The 23,444-nt window shown below is 40.2% G+C and overlaps 1 protein-coding gene across 19 annotated transcripts in view; it reads left to right on the forward strand.

Moving 5' to 3' along the window:
- dock7 (dedicator of cytokinesis 7) overlaps positions 1 to 23,306 on the forward strand; it is a 46,566-nt gene extending 23,260 nt beyond the window's left edge. The window contains exons 21-53 of one of the 19 annotated variants that reach the window (XM_056379119.1): positions 938 to 1,102; positions 1,316 to 1,336; positions 1,679 to 1,848; positions 2,991 to 3,083; positions 4,780 to 4,869; positions 6,387 to 6,482; positions 6,602 to 6,742; positions 6,978 to 7,091; positions 7,587 to 7,754; positions 7,964 to 8,103; positions 8,484 to 8,653; positions 9,384 to 9,562; positions 9,714 to 9,896; positions 10,628 to 10,787; positions 11,005 to 11,101; positions 11,785 to 11,802; positions 12,876 to 12,972; positions 13,129 to 13,263; positions 13,360 to 13,512; positions 14,048 to 14,206; positions 14,402 to 14,502; positions 14,620 to 14,812; positions 14,955 to 15,098; positions 15,347 to 15,478; positions 16,620 to 16,634; positions 19,272 to 19,397; positions 19,678 to 19,767; positions 19,889 to 20,125; positions 20,306 to 20,449; positions 20,594 to 20,700; positions 21,506 to 21,673; positions 21,805 to 21,824; positions 22,413 to 23,306. In XM_056379119.1, the coding sequence (XP_056235094.1) occupies positions 938 to 1,102; positions 1,316 to 1,336; positions 1,679 to 1,848; positions 2,991 to 3,083; positions 4,780 to 4,869; positions 6,387 to 6,482; positions 6,602 to 6,742; positions 6,978 to 7,091; positions 7,587 to 7,754; positions 7,964 to 8,103; positions 8,484 to 8,653; positions 9,384 to 9,562; positions 9,714 to 9,896; positions 10,628 to 10,787; positions 11,005 to 11,101; positions 11,785 to 11,802; positions 12,876 to 12,972; positions 13,129 to 13,263; positions 13,360 to 13,512; positions 14,048 to 14,206; positions 14,402 to 14,502; positions 14,620 to 14,812; positions 14,955 to 15,098; positions 15,347 to 15,478; positions 16,620 to 16,634; positions 19,272 to 19,397; positions 19,678 to 19,767; positions 19,889 to 20,125; positions 20,306 to 20,449; positions 20,594 to 20,700; positions 21,506 to 21,673; positions 21,805 to 21,820 (4,022 nt within the window). In that variant the 3' untranslated portion in view covers positions 21,821 to 21,824; positions 22,413 to 23,306. Of the gene's footprint in view, positions 1 to 937; positions 1,103 to 1,315; positions 1,337 to 1,678; positions 1,849 to 2,990; positions 3,084 to 4,779; positions 4,870 to 6,386; positions 6,483 to 6,601; positions 6,743 to 6,977; positions 7,092 to 7,586; positions 7,755 to 7,963; positions 8,104 to 8,483; positions 8,654 to 9,383; positions 9,563 to 9,713; positions 9,897 to 10,627; positions 10,788 to 11,004; positions 11,102 to 11,784; positions 11,803 to 12,875; positions 12,973 to 13,128; positions 13,264 to 13,359; positions 13,513 to 14,047; positions 14,207 to 14,401; positions 14,503 to 14,619; positions 14,813 to 14,954; positions 15,099 to 15,346; positions 15,479 to 16,619; positions 16,635 to 19,262; positions 19,398 to 19,677; positions 19,768 to 19,888; positions 20,126 to 20,305; positions 20,450 to 20,593; positions 20,701 to 21,505; positions 21,674 to 21,804; positions 21,825 to 22,412 lie in introns of all 19 variants that reach the window. The other 18 variants (XM_056379112.1, XM_056379118.1, XM_056379113.1 and 15 more) reach the window with 18 other exon arrangements.
- The last annotated feature ends 138 nt before the right edge of the window (positions 23,307 to 23,444 follow it).

The raw sequence follows: 23,444 nt of genomic DNA on the forward strand, positions 1-23,444 counted from the left end.
AAGAAGATAGATATAAATTAACATTAAAAGTTTTCTTAAAGTAGCTCATGGCAATATGTCAACAAACCTGTGGTGGCTCAGGTTCGTCACCACTGCAGCCTTTTCCACTGAAAGCTATGAAATTATAAAATATGATACAATACGAACAAAAATTAAATTTGCCTGCGGAGTCTCCACATTTGGTGGAATTTGCGATTCATTATGATCCTTTTTTATGATGTGTTTTGCATATGACATGTAAATTCAGTGAATTGCAATATACTGTACATATGATGTAAGCAATCTTATCGTTTTAATTACTAAAAGGAAATGGTCTGAAATAAAATAAGTAAAGGAAAAATCCAAAAAGAAATAAATCTACACATCTAAAATTCATCTGGACAAATACAGGCATAAGACAAGTGACCCATTGCAGAGTCCATAATTCAATGAATGATTCTGATTGATTTTTGACAGTATCCTCTCTATTTTGCACAGTAACACTAGCACAGAAGTCTTATGTCTTAAGTGTTAAACGTAAAGTTTAAAACAATATTATTTTGCATACAGAAAATGAATGCATAACAAAGTCACTCTAAAACAACCTTTCCTGATGTAACTTTACATTTTAATGGACAAAGACGTTGCCATTCACACAGTCTCTAAGTCAGCATTAGAATCGATAGTAGTCCAAAATATTTGTAAAAGCACTATTTGGGAGACATGAAAAGGGTCTAAATATTTATGCTAAGAAATTACTTATTGTGTGACAATCTTTGTAGATATCTTTTTTTGAGTGGGTCATCCTGTGGACTCACATATTGTACCCTTCATGTCTATCTGCACTGCTATGTGATCATGTTGACATTTTTACACGTGTTCAATTTGCTTCTGTCTGTACCTCTGTTTGTATGTGTCTGTCTGTGTGTGTGTGTGTCTGTGTGTGTGTGTGTTTTAGTGAATCTGGGCCAGGCATCTTTCGAGGTCATGGCGTCTATAGTGAACCGGCTTCACAAGTACCTGGACACCAGCCAGGACATGCATGGCCGCAACAGCTTGCTGTCCTCTTACATACACTACGTCTTCCGATTGCCCAGCACTGACCCCAACTCACCATCGCCAGGTATTCAAGACAGTTAACCTCCTCACATTTTTCTTTGTTCCATATCTGTTCTTCTGTTTTCTCCTTTTAAGTTAACCTCATCAAACCCCCAACTCACCTCACTGGGTGTCTGTGATCAAACCTACCTGCCATAATTTTTCTTCTCCTATTTCTTTTTATCTTTTGCTTTTGTTTCCTCCCACATCCATTTTGTCTTCTGCCTGCTCAACACAGACCCCAACTCATCCTTAACAGGTAGATATGGTCCATTGCTGTACATCTTAATGTCTTTGCAAGTGTTTTTCCTTTTCAGTTAAAATTACATCAAGCTGTTTCATCATTTCATGTGCGGTAGAAGACACAATTTCCACGGCACACATTGGTTGCTCCATGTAACTGTCATCAATTATGAATAACTATATTATTATAACTTAACTACTTGTTAAGGGGTGGGGTTGAATTAGTTTTTAGTACAGGCACCTGGAGCGGGGTTGAAATGCAATCGTCATGTCTGTGGACTTACAATGGCTTTTTAGTTTTGGTTATTTCCATCTCATCTCACTTGTCCCATTTTCCTTCCACTGTCTGTTGTCCCAGGCCCGGGGGGGTTGGGAGGTTCGGTTCACTATGCCACCATGGCTCGCTCAGCCGTTCGACCAGCCAGCCTCAACCTCAACCGCTCCCGTAGCCTTAGCAACAGTAACCCTGACATTTCCGGTACACCCACTTCTCCTGATGATGAGGTCCGCTCCATCATTGGCAGCAAGGTAAGTTCATCAAACAGTGTCTTTGGATATACCTGTAAGTTCTTTTATCTCAGTACTTTTAGAGCTCAGTAGATTTTCTGTTAAAAGTACAAAAGTGGCACTCAAACTCAAAATGTTAAAAGTGGACAGAACCAACAGTGATAGCTTTAGTATTTCAGGCACTTGTCCCTGTTGCATTATTTGGCTTGTCCACACTGCACGTGAATGTCAGATATAAATATTGTAACATTGTTGTAATCCTGCAGCTCTTATTGATTTGTGATGTATTTTAGACATGCTCCTGTTAGGTGACCAAGTCTATAGTTCTTAACCCACATCAAGGTAGAGGCCTTCCATGTGCACAGTGACCCAGGGGACTATTTTATCAACATGTAAACTGTATAGCCAATGTGTAAACATAAGCCTGGACATCTTATCTCTCTAACCGCTGTAACAGCAACCTGACACACAAACACACACACATGCACACACAATGCTCAGTCTGTGCAGGTTGTGAAAGGCATACAAGACATTAATTTATGGTCTCATCAGTAAAGCAGATGCTGTAAGAAGATAGAACAGCACATTGCTTCACGAGTCATATATCTTTTTAAAGACATTAACAGTAGTGTAGTCTTTTCAGTTTCGACCAGACTTTTTTGTTCCTTTTTATTTGATGTTATTTATCTGTTGTCATGCATTTTGTCTGGTATAATTTGTAATTTGCCACTTCAAACATTTTGTTTTAATTTAACCCAAAATGTAGCAGTGAGTGAATCATGTAATGTGCCTTTCTAATGGTCTTGCTGTACTGTTAACCATGATATGATGGATGCAGCCCCCTGTTTGATGAATGTGCCCTTTGCTGCTAATACTTGACTAAACCTTTCTTCTCTTGCCTGTGAGGGAGGGGAAGTTATATCTTACACAGTGAGAGAGAGAGGGAGAGAGAGAGAACCTATGTGCTTTGCTCCTCTGTGGTGATGATTTGGATGTTTAATTTACTGACAGCTAACCTTTTTTGGCCCTTGGCATCTTCCAGCAGTCCTGACCTCTGAACCTCTGTAACCTGTCATTATTCCTTCCCTCCTCCTTCCCCCGTGCTGCTCGCTTATTCCCTTGCCTCCTGCCTGCCTTGTGTCCTTTGACCTTGGCACACCTAGGGCTTAGACCGCTCCAACTCGTGGGTGCACACCATGGGCTGTAAGAGTGCCCCCTGGGGATCCAGCCCTGGGTCCGCTCCAGAAACCATGCAGGTGGTTTTATGAATGCCCCGTCCTCCACTTTGCCTCACTACAAAAAGAACTCACCCTATTCACCTTGAAGGGATACTGGGATATTTGGAGTTTTGGTTTATTTGTGTACTTTCTCAGAGTTATTGACAGGAAGGAGAATGCTGGGGCATGGGTGCAATCCTTATCCTACTTAAGATTTTTATTTGCGTTGTCTTGTTTTTTTTTTTTTTTTTTTTTTTTAATCTGTCAAAGCATCCTATTGTCTAGATGCTTCCAGTGGTTTTCAGTCACAAGACTATGATCACTATCACTTCTTGCTGTTTTTCTCCAAACTAGAGAGCACAGAACCCTTTACAAAATACATAGTGTAGTGCAAGGACAAAAAAGACCAAAACTTCAGAATATTGCAGTATTCTGGTAAACTTACAATCACGAACCTCCCATGATCCCACACATGGGAGTCACAGCCGCCTCCATGCCCCTCTGTCTGTCACGCTAGAGTCTCAGGTGTCATCCCTCTTTACTTCTCACACCTAACACCTCTCTTTTTCTCAGTACTTGCAGGAAAAGATGCATCTATATAGATATGCTATATTCAGATTTGAATTAATACCAGAGTTATCCATGGCTGCAATTGTTGGCCTCCATTTCTTTTCATGTCAAACTTACCTGATGTTTTGGGTTTACACCAGGCAGTTCTTGCTAAAACCTAAAACTACAAGGGTCCATCTGTGAATATGTCACAGGATGTTGGAGTGGTAGAGAAAAAGGGTAGTGTTAGAAATCATATTCATCATCAGAGTAGATTTTTCTCACATTCATTTTTTTTCATCTGTTATTTCGTTTTTCTCATTTTATTCGCTCTCACTGCTTTAATCCCATGGTCCCCCACTCTCAGCTAGTATCCCTGCATGACTTTCTACTAACCCTACATAGCATTAACTTTCTCACTGGAGCATGGTGTATCTGTGAGTGTGAATGTATGTCTACATGTGTGAAGCCTGTGTCAGCTTCACTTTCCATCTTCATGTGATGTCATGTCCTCTGTCACTTTAAGTTGTCATGACATAAGCCTTTGTTACTTACTAATTTACACATATTATTATTGATATCTGGAAACCAAGATCAAATTAATTCAGCATATTGCAATCATAAAAACGCTGCTAGATTACCACATTCAATTAAATGTGCTAACATCGACAGAGCACATACATTATTTGCATTTAACCTGCAATTGAACAATATGTTATTTAACTTACCAATAATAATTCCCGTGATACTGGAGGATGGTTTTTCCTTATGCTATTCTACGATTCTGAAGTATTGTATTAACCTTGAGGGATGCAGAATGGTACATCATTAAGCAATGGCTGTAACATCAAGGAAAATAAATGAGTTTTGTGTCATCACTTGATCTCATGGCTCTTTATGCAGCCATTTTGCATCCCTCCTCAACGAACTCAAACTCTACTGATGTATCTGACTGTTCTAGATTATGGGTACAACACTTTTAAGTGTTGCGGCCCTGTCCTGTGTCTAATTGTTCTGTGTCTTCATGTGTGAAAAGTATGTGCTAGCAATCACAATAGTGTGTAGTGTGCGTGCGTGTGACCCTGCAGACACATTACCATGTGTGCTGAGGGAAAAGGTGCAACCCCACGCTCTCGTTGCTCCTTCACTAACCTTGTTGTCACCGTTCCATTCATCCCACCCATAGGCCATGGAGCGCTGTGGCAATCGCATGTCTTCGCACACTGAGAGCGCCAGTTTCTTGCAAACTTTAACAGGACGGTTGCCCACAAAAAAGGTAGAGCCACTTGCACTGGGGGAGGAGCCAACCCCGCCCACCTCTTTATTCGCCTCCTCACCTGTCTTGTCTGTGGATGTGTACCTCTGGATTCATTGATGTCGTATTTGGTGGTTGTGGAGTCTTGTTGAATGCTGAATGTCACTGATCTGCCTCTCGTTCTGAATGTGTCGGGGAGTTTTCGATGTGAATGTTGGTTGTGGTCTGGCTAACGCTGACTGTGTGTTACAGAAAGTTGTATCCACGTAGTCTGGGAAGTCTTCATTCACTGTGCACACTTAGCTCAGTCACAGAGTGTTGACAGTTTCATTTAAAGAGCCAGCATGGTTTGCCTTTTAATCATGTGCCCTGGCAGAGATATTGAACCAGCACTACAAAGAGTTTCCTCATATTAACAGTTTTATTAAAAAAAAAAAAAAAAAAAAAAAAAAAAAACTCAAGGTCCACTTTCTGGCTTTTAACCCCACAGCTTTCAAGTACTTTTTATGGCCTTCCTCAGCTGATGCAGTTTGCTCAGTTGTTTGTACTGTGCAATACTCAGTTGTTAATGCTGAGTCCTTTGAAGAAGTAGAAATCATCATTCTAGTAAATGCACATTAATATGAAAAAGATTCAAATGTGTGCAGGCAGCACTTACATAATATACAGATTTAAAATGTGGCTCTCAATCAGGTCCTGCCCTTTCCTATATTTATTATGCCAACAGGATTAAGGAAGACTTGCCAGACTGGAATACAGTCAGTGTGTTGGCCAGACTATGTTGGATGCTGGTTTTGCATAAAAAATGCACACCGAGATAAATGCAAGTTATTGATGCACAATACTTAGAAGAAATGAAGAAGAAAAAATTCTTCACTCCATGCAAAAAAGGAATTTCTTTTCTCCATGTAAAGAAAAAAAGCGTATTAACACAAAAATAGTGCTATTTGCATGGTAGTAGAAGTGCATTTTTTCTTCATTTCTAAAAAGTAAAAAATTGTTACACACAATTCAGAATTATATATATATATATATTTACATTTAAATTTTTAAAAGTGTATTCATTTAGATTTTTGATAGTTGATAACCTGAATTTTAACACCTAACCAAACCCTTTGTCTTTAATCAAATTTTCAGTGTTAGAGGTGCAGGAGCTTTACTGGACTGTATTGTTCATTCATGTAGAGAATGTTAGTTTTGTTAATTATTGTTACAGTTTTGGGTTTCAAAACTGATACCCTCCATCAGGTTAATTTGAGTTTGGGACAAGAGAGATCTTTACATGTCACTTACCAATATACATCTATAGTCGGTTAGGTTTTATTTTGTGCCTTATCCCCCATTAGTAAATACATTTTGGAACCCTGCTTCAGTATGTACAACACGTAGACCTAGCTATATTTTAAGTGAAGATAGTGTGTTCTTTTTCTGGTCCCTCACATTCTTTCTGTCTGGCTCTATTGCTCTCTGTTTCCCTCTCCCTCTCTGTTCCTTCCTCTCCACCTCCTTGTCTCTATGTCTTATACTTTCCTACTCAGCTCTTCCATGAGGAGTTGGCCCTCCAGTGGGTGGTGAGCAGTGGGAGCGTAAGGGAGGGTGCTCTACAGCAGGCCTGGTTTTTCTTTGAACTCATGGTAGGAAACAATTTTGACACAAAAAAAGAGCTTTGTCCTTATCAGTCATCACAGTACAGTCATTTTTCTGTGAAATACAATATCTTGTGTTGTATCCCAATGAACACCTTGACCCACAGGTGAAGAGCATTATCCACCACCTTTACTTCGCTGACCGCTTAGAGTCGCCCAGGAAGAACCGTTTTCCAGAACGCTTCATGGATGACATTACAGCCCTGGTCAGCACCATTGCTGGTGACATTGTCTCTCGATTCCAGAAGGTAAATAATGACCCAATCAATTATCTCATAGGATCAGAGGGTCAGGAAATATATGAAATTGGCAAAGGTTTTTTTCAGGAAGTAAAATTAAAACAGAATGCGCTTGTTGGGCTTTCATAATGTGCCACATTATATCATCCTTTTTGTCTGTTTCTTTGACTAAATAATAAAGCTGAAATCATGTTCGAACCACCAACTCTGGAAACTTTATCAGATGTGTTTCTCATCCAATCAGGACCTGGAGCTTGTGGAGAGACTAAACACTAGTCTGGCCTTCTTTCTCAATGACTTACTGTCAGTCATGGACCGAGGCTTTGTCTTTACCCTCGTCAGGGCATACTGGAAACAGGTACATTTCTAAAAAAAAATGTATTATTATTTTTTTTGTACATGTTGTAAATTTATTTTTACCACCATTTTTATGATACACAATAATGCAATTCTAGCAGTACCAATATAAGAAAAAAGAGAGCAGATGTATTGTAGGTGTCTAAGTTCAGCAACTATCAGAAAGCAGACAGGAGTATGCAAATTAAAATCAGTGACTCCACAAAAAAAAAAAAGAATTGAGGTCTCCTTTTAGGATGGGTGTTCATTGAAAGCTAGTGCCAAATATTGTCCTGTTTGTCTTTGTTCTGGTGCTGTTAAACATTCCTTTAATGATGGATCCCGTGTTCAGTCTAAGGTTTATAAATAAAGCACTAAGAATATATCAGGTCTAATTTGTGATATTTCAAAATTTCAGTTATTTTGACAGCACATAACCCATTTTTATTCATTAGGATGCATTTTCAGTGCTTCTTTAAAAATATACACTAATGTGCATGGTTTCCTCTCCCTCCAGGTGTCCACAAAACTTTACACTCTGCAGAACCCAACCCTGGAGTCTTTGAGGCTTGACTTCTTGAGAATTGTTTGCAGCCACGAACATTACGTCACCCTCAATCTGCCCTGCAGTCTGCTCACACCACCTGCCTCGCCTTCCCCCTCTGTGTCTTCAGCGACCTCACAGGTCAGAGAAAAAGAAATGTAGAGAGATTGTACATTGTCTCCTCAGATCACTGTTTTCACTCATCTTTAACATAATGATAGTCTTACAACAAAAAAGACAGCTGACAGGTTAGCTTTAATTACAGTCAAAATACTCACCTTATAAAATAAAATATGAATGGTGTCTGTCTGGTTTGGATGTTCTTAGTAACTCTCTCTCTTCTGCCACAGAGCTCTGGGTTCTCCACACATGTCCAGGATCAAAAGATAGCCAACATGTTTGAGCTGTCTGTCCCCTTCCGAGAGCAGCACTATCTGGCTGGACTGGTGCTGTCTGAACTGTCTGTAATACTGGACCCAGACAACGAGGGGTTAGTATGTTTTGGATGCACAGTTCACAAACTTGTCAGAATTGTGGTTTTATTAAGTATTAGTGATTAAGGAAAGGTACTGGATCACATGGTAATGAAGGGGTGTAATTGTATCTGCAGATGTCTACCCAATAAACTGCCAAGTACTGCAGAGAAAGGAAAGTGATATTTTCACTTTAGTGCGTCTGTATCTGTTGGTGAGAGATAAGCCTGTATGCATAGGGATTTATAAACAAGTGCATACATGCTGAGCAAGCATGGGAGTGAGTTATGGTCTCCCTCACCTCCCTCCTTCTCTCTCCTTTCTGTCCTTTTCATACTTTGAATGAAATACCTGATCTCTTTTGTATTTAATTTTTCTTTCTTTCTTTTCACTGCAGGATGTTTGGTCTCCATAAGAAAGTTGTGAGTGTTGTTCATAACCTCCTGTCCAGCCACGACTCTGACCCACGCTACGCAGATCCTGAGGTCAAGGCCCGGGTCGCCATGCTGTACCTGCCTCTAATTGGTATTGTCATGGAAACACTACCACAGCTCCATGACTTCACAGGTAAAGATGAGGAGCAATATTTTGAACATACAGTAATTTAATAACAAACAATATTTTATTTGGTGTATTTGTCTTTGTTGTTTCACTCCCCAGCTGCCAGTGCGTCAGTTATCATATCTAATTGTTCACTTCCCAATATCCAGTCAGCAGCACCGTTATCAGATTCCTCTTCACTGAAACAGTTGAAGCAGTTTTGCAGACTGAGGTTTCTCTTCTGTGATGTGATGTGGCCAGATGTGTAAAACTCTGAACTATTCAAACAACTTTGAACAAACTGTAAAGTTACATTGTGACCTTGAATATTATATCATCTGGAACCTGAAAGGTTATCATTCGATCTGCGAAGGATGTTGCACCTTACCATAATGTACAAGCTGATCAATAACTTGAGTTCATCCTTAACACATTTCTTTTTCTCGCCTAACCCCCCTACCCTTGTTAACCTGTCTTCCCTTGAGCTCGTATTTAAATGACCCATTCATAAATTAATATTAGCAGTAGTTCCAGAGTCAGTTAAAGCCAGAGTTAGTCAAGGCCATTTTATAAAGTATGGTATGAATAAAATTTGCTTTTTGAGGAATGATCCTGCTTAACTTGCTTAAATGTAGTACCTGCTCATGCTCATTCAGAGTAGAGAGAGGGCATGTCAACAGCAGTTAATGTCGTGTACATATATAGTGGGATTCGTTAACAACATTAATTTTCTTTTCACTCCTTTTTGTGTCACTAGAGTCCCATAACCAGTGGGGTCGGCCGGGTGGTCCACAGGGGGCAGCGGTGGGCAGCAGTGGAGAAGAGGCAGAGGGAGAGGGTAACAGCATGATCAGCCAGACTGTTGCCATGGCGATAGCAGGCACCTCCACTGCCTCTCCAATGTCACGACCAAGCAGCTTCTTGCTCAACTCGCAGGTAAATCCCCATTTGTGACATGTTGTGATGTACAATTGTCTACAGTGAACACAACATTCCTCATACTGTATATTTTTCCCAAATCTGTTGTTTCGTATCATACCTCCTCTCTATTACCTCCCTCTTGACTTCTCCTGGTCCATCTCTCCAGGCGAGTCGTCAGCATGGAAGCTTCTCGGCCGAGTCAAGCCGTAGTCTGCTCATCTGTCTGCTGTGGGTGCTGAAGAACGCCGACGAGCTGGTGTTACAGAAGTGGTTCACAGACCTGTCAGTGTCCCAGCTCAACCGCCTGCTGGACCTTCTCTACCTCTGCGTCTCCTGCTTTGAGTACAAGGTAATATCAACAGTGAATACACTCACTGACTGACAAGATGGCCTCTAGTGTGCCCACCTATTTAGTGTACCTTATTCTTTTATATTCTAACAATTAGGGAATCCCTTGGGCTGATACAATACTTATGAAAGAAACGGGTTGGATAACTCTACACACATTAATGTTTCTTTTTTTTTTTCTTTTTTTTAATTCATATTGGTCAACATATATTTCAGACAACACACAGGAAATTGTAAACAGCAAAAGTTCATATCCAATAAACAAAAAGGTGGCTTATTTGTAGACAAACTGAACGATTTGCAGTGGACTTTCATATGTGTATATCAGCTCCACTAATGACTAAACCAAAAGCTATTTACCAGATAGGTTCACGTTTTGTTTTGTTGTTTTGGTTTGTTGTGCATTGTCCTCTTGCATATAGAACATAAGCTTCTCTGAGGTTAATATTCTTTGGCTACTGAATGTGGGGATAAAATAATATAAGCGCACTACTTTCTCTGCCATAATCATTGTTATTTCATTACATAATTGGTAGAACTTGCTCTTTCTGCTATGCTGTCTGTTTGTTGTTTGCTTTTTCATGCTTGCACATTTGCTCTTATGCTACTAACCTGCTTTGCTTGCTGGTGCTGTGCTGCAAATAACTTCCCTGCTCTGTGTGTGTGTGTGTGTGTGTGTGTGTATGTGTCTTCTCTGTCCGTCCACTCATCCTCTGCCTCATTGCATACAAGGCCCATGTTGTGTTCACCATGCAGGGGAAGAAGGCGTTCGAGCGAATGAACAGTCTGACCTTTAAGAAGTCCAAAGACATGAAGGCGAAGCTGGAGGAGGCCATACTGGGCAGCATTGGTGCCAGACAGGAGATGGTGCGACGCAGCCGCGGACAGCTAGGTGAGGGCACACGCTCATATAAACAAATGCGAAGGAGAGAATATGACTCACACAAACATGTACAGAAATACACACAATTAATCTGTATCCTGGTTTTCACTCTCCACACATGCATACTTACAACATGCACGCATGAAGTCGCTCACATTGTTCTGTGTACACGTAGCATCTTTCACCACCATTAAAAAAAGTAAATGATTGCTCCTCCAACATTTAGAGCGGAGTCCATCTGGCAGCGCTTTTGGCAGTCAGGAGAACCTTCGATGGAGGAAGGACATGACCCACTGGAGACAAAACAGCGAAAAGATGGACAAGTACGCTCTTTTTAACACTTACATTCACTTTTCTAATTCTTATTTTATGTAGCAGAAAAAGATACCCAAAGAGACCTGATCTGAAACCGTGTTCTCTGGGTTTTTGTTTCAACAAACGCACAGATATTTTTAAGTGTGTAAAAGGTGTGTAGTCCATAATTCACCAATTCATAAGTGTGTATAAAAATGTTCATCTCCTATTGACTCTCCAGCTCCAAATGTGATAATTTTCCATTTTTTACTTGGAATCGGTCACTTAGACAATACACCCATACATTATGTTTCATGTTCAAGTGTGAAAATGATCATCCTTTAAGCCTCTTAACTGAAAATCAGTGCTGCTGAAGTCCTTCTTGTAATACATAGCATGTCATCATAAGCTATGCTAAAAACCATTCATTGTTCATTATTATTTTTCACGTTTTGCTGGATTTACATAGGAAAAGGATCAGAGTTGCTACTAATTTTTGTGTTTGACCAGCAACTACAGATATCTGTGTGTGTGTGTGTGTGTGTGTGTGTGTGTGTGTGTGTGTGTGTGTGTGTGTGTGTGTGTGTGTGTGTGGTATCTGTTTATGTCATATGATAGCTCTTTTCTTTTCTGTTATTTCATAAATTCAGCTCCAGCCTTTGTTTTCTGTTAACTTCCATTTGTTCTCTCATGTTGCTGTGTGTTTATGTAGGAGTCACAGATCAGTCAGGTATTGTATGGTCCACATTTGCTGTGTGCTCCTTCAAATTCTCCCCTGCTTTAGTTCCTCATTTATGCAGTATTCTTATGCATTTGGGAAGTTAGACAGTTGAAATGGACAAAAAATTAATTTATTAGTCTGTATTAAATTCCCTCCCCATGAACTTGGCTTTGAACAAGTCTTGAAAATGATTGTAATTCATTTTGTTCTGGGTGAGCCACATTAGTGCTCTAGCCACTGATGCAGCCGTATTATGAATTAATTTCTTCTCCATTTTAACTCTCTAAGTTCACACATGTATATAAATGCACCAACAGAGACCCCCTGATCTTGGTTCTGACCCTTGAACCCCCCTCCCAATCCCATCAGTTCCTCCGTCCTGGTAACAATGTCTGTCTCAGGGTTGGTAGTGGTTGCAGTGGGTCTGTTTTGGCTTTTTAACCAGTGTGCTTCTTGTTTTGGGGTTCTGACTCGTGTGTCCCTGATTCCTGCTAAAGCAAAAAACAAGACAATTGTAGCCATAGCTATTGTTTGTCATAGATTATGTGTGTGTTCATTTGAATAATATAAAAGTGAGATACATTAAAACTAAAACCCAGTCCTGCTATAATTTCATGTGCTCAAACATAGACATTTTAGAACATGTACACTTGTTGGCAGACTTTTGAACCCCTCGGTAGATAAACAACATTTAACTCTTGTGTTCCATTTACATACATACATAACTTAGCTATTCACTGACTTGAAATCTGTATTTCTTAAGTCATTGCATTAGCCCAACTGTGTACATCTGGATCATTTGAAATGGTTGTGGTCAATGTAGATTGCAGGGTAACATTGGATTTTTCATAGATAAAGTTGTATGAAAATAAGATTTCATTGATTAAACTTTGAGGAAATTAGAAGATTGGCCAAGGTTCTCACCACACACAAAACTATTACATCGTTTGTGATTAGGGGCATTGGTTTGAATTTGGTGACCGCCTGGAAGCTCATGCATCATTGAAAGATAAATCATCAGCATCGCAATTTGGGAATTGTTAATCATTTTTTGACGGTGTCTTCTGCTTCATTAATTATAGGACCAGGGCAGAGTTGGAACATGAAGCACTTATTGATGGTAACCTTGCAACGGAGGCCAACTTAATTATTCTTGATACTTTGGAGATCATTGTACAGGTACAAGACTTTCTACATTTACCCATACAAAATGCAATCATGCATGAGCACAGTCATAAATGCTGATATTGTTGTTGTCATCTAGTCTAACACTTCAGCACACATAAACCAAGATGTGCTCTTGTAACAACTGCATATGTGTCCCTCCTCATCCAGACAGTATCAGTGACAGAATCCAAGGAGAGTATCTTGGGCGGTGTGCTGAAGGTGCTGCTCCACAGCATGGCCTGCAACCAGAGCGCCCTCTACCTCCAGCACTGTTTTGCCACACAAAGGGCACTTGTGTCTAAGGTTAGACTACTGGGCTATTATGCAGGGCTTCATTTCAATTCATCGTTTATCCAGTTTCTTACAGAACTTCGTAACGACTTCTCTCTGCTTGTTTAGTTTCCTGAGCTGCTGTTCGAGGAGGAGACAGAGCAGTGTGCTGACCTGTGTTTGCGGCTACTGAGGAGCTGCAGCAGCAGCATCAGTACCATCAGGGCCCACGCCAGCGCTTCCCTCTACCTCCTCATGAGGCAAAACTTTGAGATCGGCAACGTGAGTACAACTGCAAAACCAAATGTTTACAACCTAAAATGTTGTGCCGCTGTGGTGTTTCAGTGATGAAGATTAAAAGTACCAGTGTCTCTAACCTCACATGTCTCCAGAAATGACCTCTAATTGAATCTCGCACGTTAAGAAGCCTGTGAAGCCGTGTGCTTTGCAAGCACTTCTTACTCAGAGAACAGATTGTTCGGAATGATCTGTTTACGTTAAAAAGCACTTACTGTTGGTTGGCCAGTTCTCAGCTATTGTCTTGTATAGGTTCATTACTATTTTTCTTTCACTTTACGCCACCCAATTTAGTACAAAACCAAACACTGTAATCAGCCATCCAATTTAGACGCAATTACTTGTGCATGCATCATTTCCTTTGTTCTAATACAGTCAGACTTTTCACACACAGACCTTTTGAAAATAGGTTATAAGGGAGAAGGGATGTCTGCTCTGCACAGTGCTTCTTTTGCAGTCTATATCTCTCACGCGTAAGTCAGTAGCCTTGACAAAATACCGTTGGTGGTTGGTCTTTCAGAACTTTGCAAGAGTGAAGATGCAGGTGACCATGTCTCTTTCCTCGCTGGTGGGAACATCTCAGAATTTTAATGAGGAGTTCTTGCGTCGTTCTCTAAAGACCATCCTTACATACGCAGAGGAGGACCTGGAGCTGAGGGAGACCACATTCCCAGACCAGGTACTGCTTTATCCATTGAGTTGTTTGTTGAACATCTATCACATTATGAGAAGCTGACAACTTATTACTAGTGGTTGATTTATTTGCTGATTTTAGTTATTTTTATCTCTGTACTCCTATACACCTTGTTCTCTGTAAGATAAATTATTGGGGAAGCACCCATGTAACTCATGGTTTCCATTCTTTTTTTTCCAGGTCCAGGACCTTGTGTTTAACCTGCACATGATTCTCTCTGACACAGTGAAGATGAAGGAGCACCAGGAAGATCCTGAGATGCTGATAGATCTCATGTACAGGTACAGAATACATTTGCACTCAAGCTTGTGATTACGGACTTATTTCTGCACTACGATCATCATTATCTTGTTATTCATGTGCCTTAATGCATGTGGCATGTCTGTGTCTGCATCCAGGATTGCAAAAGGTTATCAGACCTCTCCAGACTTGCGACTGACGTGGCTCCAGAACATGGCTGGAAAACACTCAGAGAGGAATAACCACGCTGAGGCTGCTCAGTGTCTGGTGCACAGCGCTGCTCTGGTTGCAGAATACTTGAGCATGCTGGAGGACCGCAAGTATCTGCCTGTGGGCTGTGTCACATTCCAGGTAAGGACAGTTCTAGTAATAATGTTTGTACCATATGCCTCTCCTCTGACGTAATCTATGTCTTGGTCGATATGCCTGCTATCGTCTGTGCTTAAATATTTTTTTGTATTTGTGCGTGTGTGTTTGTGTGCACGTGCGCCAGAACATTTCCTCCAATGTGCTGGAGGAATCTGCAGTCTCTGATGATGTGGTGTCACCGGATGAAGAGGGCATTTGCTCAGGCAAATACTTTACTGAGATCGGTCTCGTGGGACTCCTGGAGCAGGCTGCTGCCTCTTTCTCCATGGTAAGATGTAGAGAAAGAATAAAATAGTTCATTAGATGGATCCTGATAAGGATCTCCTAGATTAATTTTTTCCAAATCTGCTCATCCAGAGTTTAGTATAGAAATAGTAATGAACAGTATAAAAGCAGGAAGTCAGATTTTCATGTAACTTGTTCAGCTAGTCAAAATCTATATATTTAGGCCAAAGTATTGGTATTTTTGGGCGACTTATTGTACTATGCTGACATTTGTCTCGCTCTCCCCTCCAGGCCGGCATGTACGAGGCGGTAAACGAAGTGTACAAGGTACTGATCCCTATTCATGAAGCCAACAGGGACGCAAAGAAGCTGGCCACCATTCATGGTAAACTACAGGAAGCCTTTGGGAAAATTGTTCACCAGGTAAATGCACACACATGGTGTAGTTCTCCTCTTCCACACAAGACTCTTTTAGCTTGAGATGCAAAGTTGCTGCTGGATTTTTTTCAAGAACGAAATGAGAAATTTTTTATTTATTTTTTTTATCTCGGTGTGACCCAGATTTGATATTTTATTTCCACTGTCAGTCTCCTTCTATAAAAAGATCACATTTAGGTTACATAAGGTCACAAATTAGTTTTTTTTCCCTTTGTTCTTGTGAAAATCCAGTAAGAGCCATGTAGTGAAAAGGATAGGATAACTGGATAGCATGTTCCAAGACTTTCACTCAGTATAAAAATGTCAAAATGTCACTGACACATTCACATGAATGTTTTGCAGAGCTGCACCTTTATCAGACACATTGCTTCGTCACATTCATGAGGCAGTGTAGAGGGGTTGAATTCCTTGCATCGGGGATTTACATTAGAAAAATGAGACAAGAACAAGGTCAAGTTACACAAAGGGTTCAAGGAGAAAAGATTCTCATCTGCAGTGCCTCACAATACTTTGCATTCATCACGGTCTTGAAAGAAGTAACATGGTAATGTCACCAAACAGGAAATATCCTGGATATGTAACGACGTTGCCCTCACACCAGCTTTCACACAGACACAGCTTTGCATGGTTTTATTATTTGTCATTTTGATTCCAGTGTATTTATATATTTATTTGTATTTTGTCTGAAACCTTGCATGCTTTATTATGGTTTTGAAGTACGAAACAAAGGATGCATGAGGTGTGTGAAAAGACTCCAGTTGGGTTTGTTTTATCTGAAAGGCCAGTTGTGTGACTCATAAAGACGATGTGTAGTTACAGTGTGGGCTGGGTTACAGTCGCCTGGTGTGCAGACCAACAGCTCTCAACAACAACAAACAAACAGATGTTGATTCATTCGATGAAGATAACATCCAATGTTTCTTTTGTACCTTTGATATCTTGAGGTCAATTGCTCTGTTCTCCAGTTCGACAGCTAGTAACCTGGATTTATTTCATTAAAGAGTCCATTCTCCTTGCTGTAACATTGTGTGTGTGTGTGTTTGGTGGCACACTGTGTGTGTGTGTGTGTGTGGTGGGGTGTGTGTGTGTTGTCGTTCACATGTCCTGTATTCTCTTTGTCACACAGAGTACTGGCTGGGAGGTAGGTGGCTTAACGGTTCCTGCTTGGCCCTGCTCACGTTGTTTATCTTCTTTTTTTTTTTGTATTTTTACTTTTATTTACTTTCATCTTTTTATTTGCTATTCGTGGGCATTCTGTCTTTGCTTTGTTACATACATCCAATCCATTAACACCTGCAGACAATGTCAACTGTCTGCCCCCCACTGGGGATACCTGCTGTACGTGCAGCAACACCCTCACCGTTTTCCTCTCTCCTCCTTCCTCTTACTGAGAAAGAGGAGCTTGTTTTTTTAATGTGACAGTGTTGGCAGGCTGTGCATGGGAGCCACAGTGTGTGACACTAATGACAAAAGTCTCAGTGAATGCATCACCTGCACAATCCGCACTTTTCCCATCCTCATCTTCTGTCTGTTTGCTGGTGTGTCAGTCAGAACACACTCATTGACTGGCACCGCCCGCTGTCACACTTCATCTCATCTCATCCTCAACCACAGGGCTCGATTTCAGTGCACTGTTCCTACGTGAAGGGTATCTGTTAGCCTCCCTGCTCTAGCCATGGGTCATTTTTCCACACACAATTAAACAAGCCTTTTAAATCACAAGGTGTTGTAAACTTTCATTGGGTCGAAGCTAGAACCAAATTCCTGAGGAAGTGGCTTTTTTTCCAAGAGGGTTGATCTCACAGTAATCTCAGGATTACTTGATTTATCCCTTTTGATTTTGATTAGTTCATATTCTTGCCCTTTCTTTTAATAGTTCAAACTAAATCGACCCCTGATTTTTTTTTTTTTTTCATCCATTCTGTTCTTTATTAACCCCTGAGTTTCATGTTTTGTTGCATGAATTGGACAAAGCATTCCTTGTTCCTTTTGGAATTGCACTGAGTGCATGGTGTGTTTCTGAAGGTTGTGGATCTTTATTTTCTCACTCTGTCTTTCTGTTTTCTTGGTAACTGTCTGCCTTTGCATGGTCTGGATCCTCCATAATGAGTTGATGTTCTTTCTCAAAATCAATGGAGATATTTTTGCTGTTGTGTGTTAGTGTTGTGTTTTAAATTCTCTGGAGGAACCCAATCCTGATTAAAATTTGTTCTGTTTTCTCCTTTTTGATTTCCCTGGTTGCCGACCCTTCCTTCCCACTTTACTTAATTGTGTCTTGTGGTAAGTTCCTTAGTTTTCAGGGCTTCTTAAATTACTGCTTAAATTTCTTTTTAATTAGCACTTCAAGTGATTGATTTTTTTTTAGATTTGCCCTAAACCAAGAGGGTTTATCTAATTATCTTTTACAAGAAGTTGGATGCCAGTCGCTTCAAATTTCCTCAGCTTCCCCATTTCTCATGCCATACACACACCTACAGACTTGTTTACACACACCTGTGTCATACCTGCTGTACCCTCCTGACTTTAAGTATGTACTTTATTGTGGCACTCCCTTCTGGATGTCCTCTCCAAAGATAGGTCTGTGCAGAACAAAAATGTGAGTCTCTGTATTTGCTGGCTGGTTTCTCGTCTTTGAACTTAAGTACTTCCTAAGATATGACGGGGTGGTTGAGTTTAGGCATCAGTTTGAAGGTTTGGTCATTTTTATTCTACAAAGACACAGTGTTTCTTTTGTTCATCTTTCTCTGTTCATTGCTCGTTGCTGATGGATGCCATCTTAAGGCCTTTAGCAGCCCTCTCTCTGGCTTTCATCTTTGAGCTTGGCCAAGTTTTTGTAAAACAGAACACAGACAATATGTACATACAAGCTGGGTAAAAAGAAGATGTCAGAGTTAGAGCTGAGTTCAGTTTATTGAATAATATTCCCATTCAGATGTATCTACTATACTTATTTATATCATGCAAATACTCTGCTGGCTGGTGAAGGAGGCTGTTGTTTCCTGTTGATCTTTGGTTCTTTTTGCCTGATATTCGGAGGTGAAACACTGCACTGCCTGTCCTCTGTCAACTCCTCTACAGTTGTAGAGGTGAAACAGCTGTAGAACAAGCTTGTAAAAAGTGGAACTTTTACTGTGGATGAAAAGACGTTACGCCTGGTTCTTACTGTGGGACTATTGACTAACGTATGGATGACGATCTGGATGTTGCGGTTTTCTATCGGATACTGGCCTCCATAGACATCTACAGATTCACCTGTACAGATTGCAACACAGCGAGCAGAATTTGCAAAATGTTCATGTATTAAATGAAAGTGCTGTGACTAAGGTCTGATCTATAGTAGTGATATTTGCAGGTTGCCTTGCAGATTCTGAATCTCTCTGTCGCACCTTTAGCTCTCATTCTCTTCTGCCATTCATATGTCTGAATGTACTACAACTCTTTCTCCCTTCCTTTACCACAGTGTACTTTACAGACAGGGAGCTGAAGTCTGTTATGATTTGGATGGATTTCAGTCAGTCAGAACTCATATATAAAGTCATGTAGTTGTAAATCATCACAGGGCTCCACTGTTAGTTACAGTATGCTACAAAACTTTGTAAGAGTTTATGATTTTCACTGTCTCTCTGACGGGAATCTGATTTGGGGCGGTGACTTTTGACACCTCTTCGTTTTTCATATCAGCTGTTTCTTAAAGTCAAACTAAACATGTACTTACATTAATTAAATCCCTTTAATTCCAGCACTGACATTTATTTTCCTCTGCTCGCAGGACGGGAAGAGGATGTTTGGTACATACTTCAGAGTTGGATTTTACGGTTCAAAATTTGGCGATTTAGACGAGCAAGAGTTTGTCTACAAAGAGCCCGCCATCACGAAGCTAGCAGAAATCTCTCACAGGCTGGAGGTAAACACCAAGAAATTACATCATAGAATAGCATGTTAGGTGGTGAAAATCCAAACAGTTATTTGTGAGTTACATGAGATGTTTCTCAAATTTTTCCCGAGACCTAAATAAATGTTTTGATGTCAAATTTCTAATCCAAACACTTAAATTTAACAACCATTGGCTTTCCACAGAACTATGTAGGTCAGGTACTACTCAGTTGCAATGTTGTTCTACCACTTAGATGTTTGCTGTTAGTCTTCTAAAACTTCATGAGGCCCTGTGCTGCATTTCTTCTCAGGGTTTCTATGGGGAACGATTCGGAGAGGACCAGGTAGAAGTCATTAAAGATTCCAACCCGGTGGACAAGTGCAAGTTGGACCCAAATAAGGTCGGTGTGGGGCAGTGTCTCCATATTGTTGGATAAACAGCCACTGACGGTGATTTCGGTCGAGCTGTTGGTCTGAATATCCAACAGAACAGTAGAAACTAAGCTGTCTCTCTTCCTGCAGGCATTCATCCAGATCACATATGTGGAGCCGTACTTTGACACATACGAGATGAAGGACCGCATCACCTACTTTGACAAGAACTACAACTTGCGACGTTTCGTGTACTGCACCCCTTTCACCCTGGATGGGCGGGCACATGGGGACCTGCATGAACAGTTCAAACGCAAGACCATCCTCACCACCTCCCACGCCTTCCCTTATATCAAGACACGGATCAACATCATCCACAAAGAGGAGGTAAGTGAATGTTTCAACTGATTAATGGAAATACTGGTTTTTATTTTGTTTTTTTACTGTTAACGCAAAACAACATAACTTGTCTGTGTAAGGAGGTATTCTGGAGGTAAGGAGGGTATAAACCTGTTGTGCACATTCAGTCTGATCACTAAAACCACTTGTGTTTCTGTCATTTTCCAGATTATTTCCACACCCATCGAGGTGGCAATAGAGGACATGCAAAAGAAGACTCAGGAGTTGGCCTTTGCCACCCACCAGGACCCTGCTGATGCCAAGATGCTGCAGATGGTCCTACAGGGATCAGTTGGTACAACAGTCAACCAGGTAAAGTTTCAAGATGTCAGGTACATCTGACAATAGATACAGTTCTCAGTTCCAAAAGCATTATTGCAAAGGCCAAATACTCAGTATTTGCATATTCAGTATCAGAAGATGTGTATGGATAATCAAATTCTCTGTTTTCCTCAGGGTCCCTTGGAGGTGGCTCAGGTGTTCCTCTCAGAAATCCCCAGTGACCCAAAACTGTACAGGCACCACAATAAGCTACGGCTCTGCTTCAAAGACTTCACCAAGAGGTATGGACTGTGGATGATTAATCATATACCTGTTAACAGCACTTTGGAAATTTGTCCGAGGGACAGTAGATTTAAAGGACCAGTGTGTAGTATTCAGGGGGATCTATTGACAGAAATGGACTATAATATTCATAATTATGTTTTTATTAGTGTATAATCACTGGAAACTAAGAATCGTTGTGTTCTTGTAAGCTAAGAATGGGCCTTTCACATCTACATAAGGAGGGGGTCCTCTTCCATGGAGCCCACCCTGTTTCTACAGTAACCCAGAATAGAGAAACAAAACACTGGCTTTAGAGAGGGCCTGTCATGTTTTTATTTTTATGTGACCTGAAGGCAACCCGAGGTTCTCCTACATGCTTGGGAGGGGAGGGGAGGGGGGAATTCAGTTGGTTGCAATGTGCAACCTCACCACTAGATGCCACTAAAATTAACACACTGCTCCTTTAATCTTAAAGACAAGTTTTAAGAGAAAACTAAACTATCTCACAATGATTTGATCTGAATCTTGATATTATGAGGAAAATGACCTTGTGATTAATAGAAAAGGATATTTAGACTATCACTGTTATGTTAAGTCAAAAAGCTGCTGCCGATGTTAGGACGTTCCATGGGTTTATGTTGACTTTTGTGTGCAAAAGAGAGCACTTGCTTATTCTAATTGTGATTCAACGACTGTAAAAATGGAAAGCAAAGATTCTCCATCTAGCGAGTCTTTTTGGCACCTAAATGTTGCCACTATCAAAACAGACAAAGTGTTGTACAGAATCTGCATGGCAGTATTTAATGGATTTCTCTGCCAAAGGTGTGAAGACGCCCTGCGTAAGAACAAGAGCCTGATTGGTCCAGACCAGAAAGAGTACCAGAGAGAGCTGGAGAGGAATTACCACCGGCTGAAGGAGGCGCTGCAGCCCCTCATCAACAGAAAGATCCCCCAGCTTTACAAACCGGTACTGCAGGTCAACTCACACAGGTAGGACTAAACAGGGACACTATCGCTGTGTGTGAGAGAGAATGAGCGAGTGTGGATGTATATGCTTATACAACATGTTTTGCATGTTACATTAAATTGGTCTTTGTTTTTGCTTCTGAAAAATCATGCAGCAAACGGACAGCTTGACAAGGTAGTTTGGGTCTTTGAGATTACATGTTTCCAGTCTGTTTTGTGTTGTGTGTTTGTTTCATTTGCACAGTTTCCACATTTCATTGAATTTCTAGAATAGCAGGGCTGTTAGAGCTGTGTTCCAGAAAATAAAAATGAATCAGGGGACGTTTGTATCATTACAGTCCATTTAATCAGGTAATAACTTCAAGCCACACAGTAGAAGAGACGAAGCCACGTACCCTAACAAATCAAGAAATAATAACAGTGTACAGCTTAATTATGGAAAGTTATGTAAAAACTTTGTGGGAACTATGCATTTATAAATCATATAAATGTTATTACATATAAGAATAATACAGATGCTAACTTTTTAACCTTTGGATAAAACCACTACTGAATTTCCTGCTGATGTTCAAAGCATCAAAACCTTATCGTCCTCCCAAGTTAGATTTTGTTGAAATAGCAGTCAACAAACAAGCCTAAAAAAATGCAAAAATTATAAAGCCGCAAATCCAGTTAATGATCCAGATTACTCAAAGAGTTGAAAATCGGATGTTTTTGACAGTGTAAATAAAATTCCTGTTATGTCTTATTTTTCTATCTCCAGAGATTCCTTCAGCAGAATGAGTCTTCGCAAGCTTGACATTTGAAGATGAAGAGAATACACACACACACACACACACACACACACACACACACACACACACACACACACACACACACACACACACACACACACACACCAGAAATTGCAATATTAATTTATTCTCAAGTGTAAATAGGAGTGTCTCTTGAAAGTTGGTCAGTGTTTCTAAGACGGAGCTAAAAGAAAGGCTAAAAGTGTTGCAGCTTGGTACGTCATTCCAGTGTCTTAATTTGTTTACAGACAAACTGTTACACAATCAGAGACGAACAAGTGGATCTTAAAGATTAAAGGGATACCTTGGCATTTAGAATTTTCTCTGCTGGCCATTTGTTATAGTAGGGAACAAGTGTTTACATTTGTCCCTATGCTACCTTAAAAAAAGATAATAATGTGAGCCTTCACTCTTAAAACAAAGACTGCTGGCTGAAAGCTAACAAACCACAGAATATGAAGAACGCTCTGAGATCCCTTTATTGGTAAATAAGTGCCAAAAACCCTTTTTTCCGCCAAATGTTGACAAGTGACTGCAGAAAAGGTACGATTTAAAAGTCAAGGTGTCTTTTTAATTATGTACGATGTGTCAAAAAATCTGTATTCAATTTCATGTGTGCACTTTTTTATTACGGTGTAGCAATGCATTTTACAACTTGAAAGTTTATCTAATTCAAAACGAGAGGGAGGGAAAAAAATGAAAACATGCAAAAAATTGTACCATTATTTATCATGATGCTTTATCATTTTTAGTTGAAGCGACAATGTTTTAAAGTTAGGTACTTTAAACATCCTTGTATAATTTTATGTAGTTTTGTTTTGTTTATTTTAAATATTTTACTAAATAAATATTTTAATGTTCAATTTGTGTATACTGATCATTTTCTTTATCCTTTTATTGTGTTATTTTTGTTTATGTAGGATTAAAGTTATGTTGGGAGCAAATCAGGACAACAAAAAAGTAGACCGTGAATAAGAGAAAGTAGTGGTTGGCAGCAATGA

The sequence above is a fragment of the Seriola aureovittata genome, chromosome 6, assembly GCF_021018895.1.
Source record: "Seriola aureovittata isolate HTS-2021-v1 ecotype China chromosome 6, ASM2101889v1, whole genome shotgun sequence".
NCBI lineage: Eukaryota > Metazoa > Chordata > Actinopteri > Carangiformes > Carangidae > Seriola > Seriola aureovittata.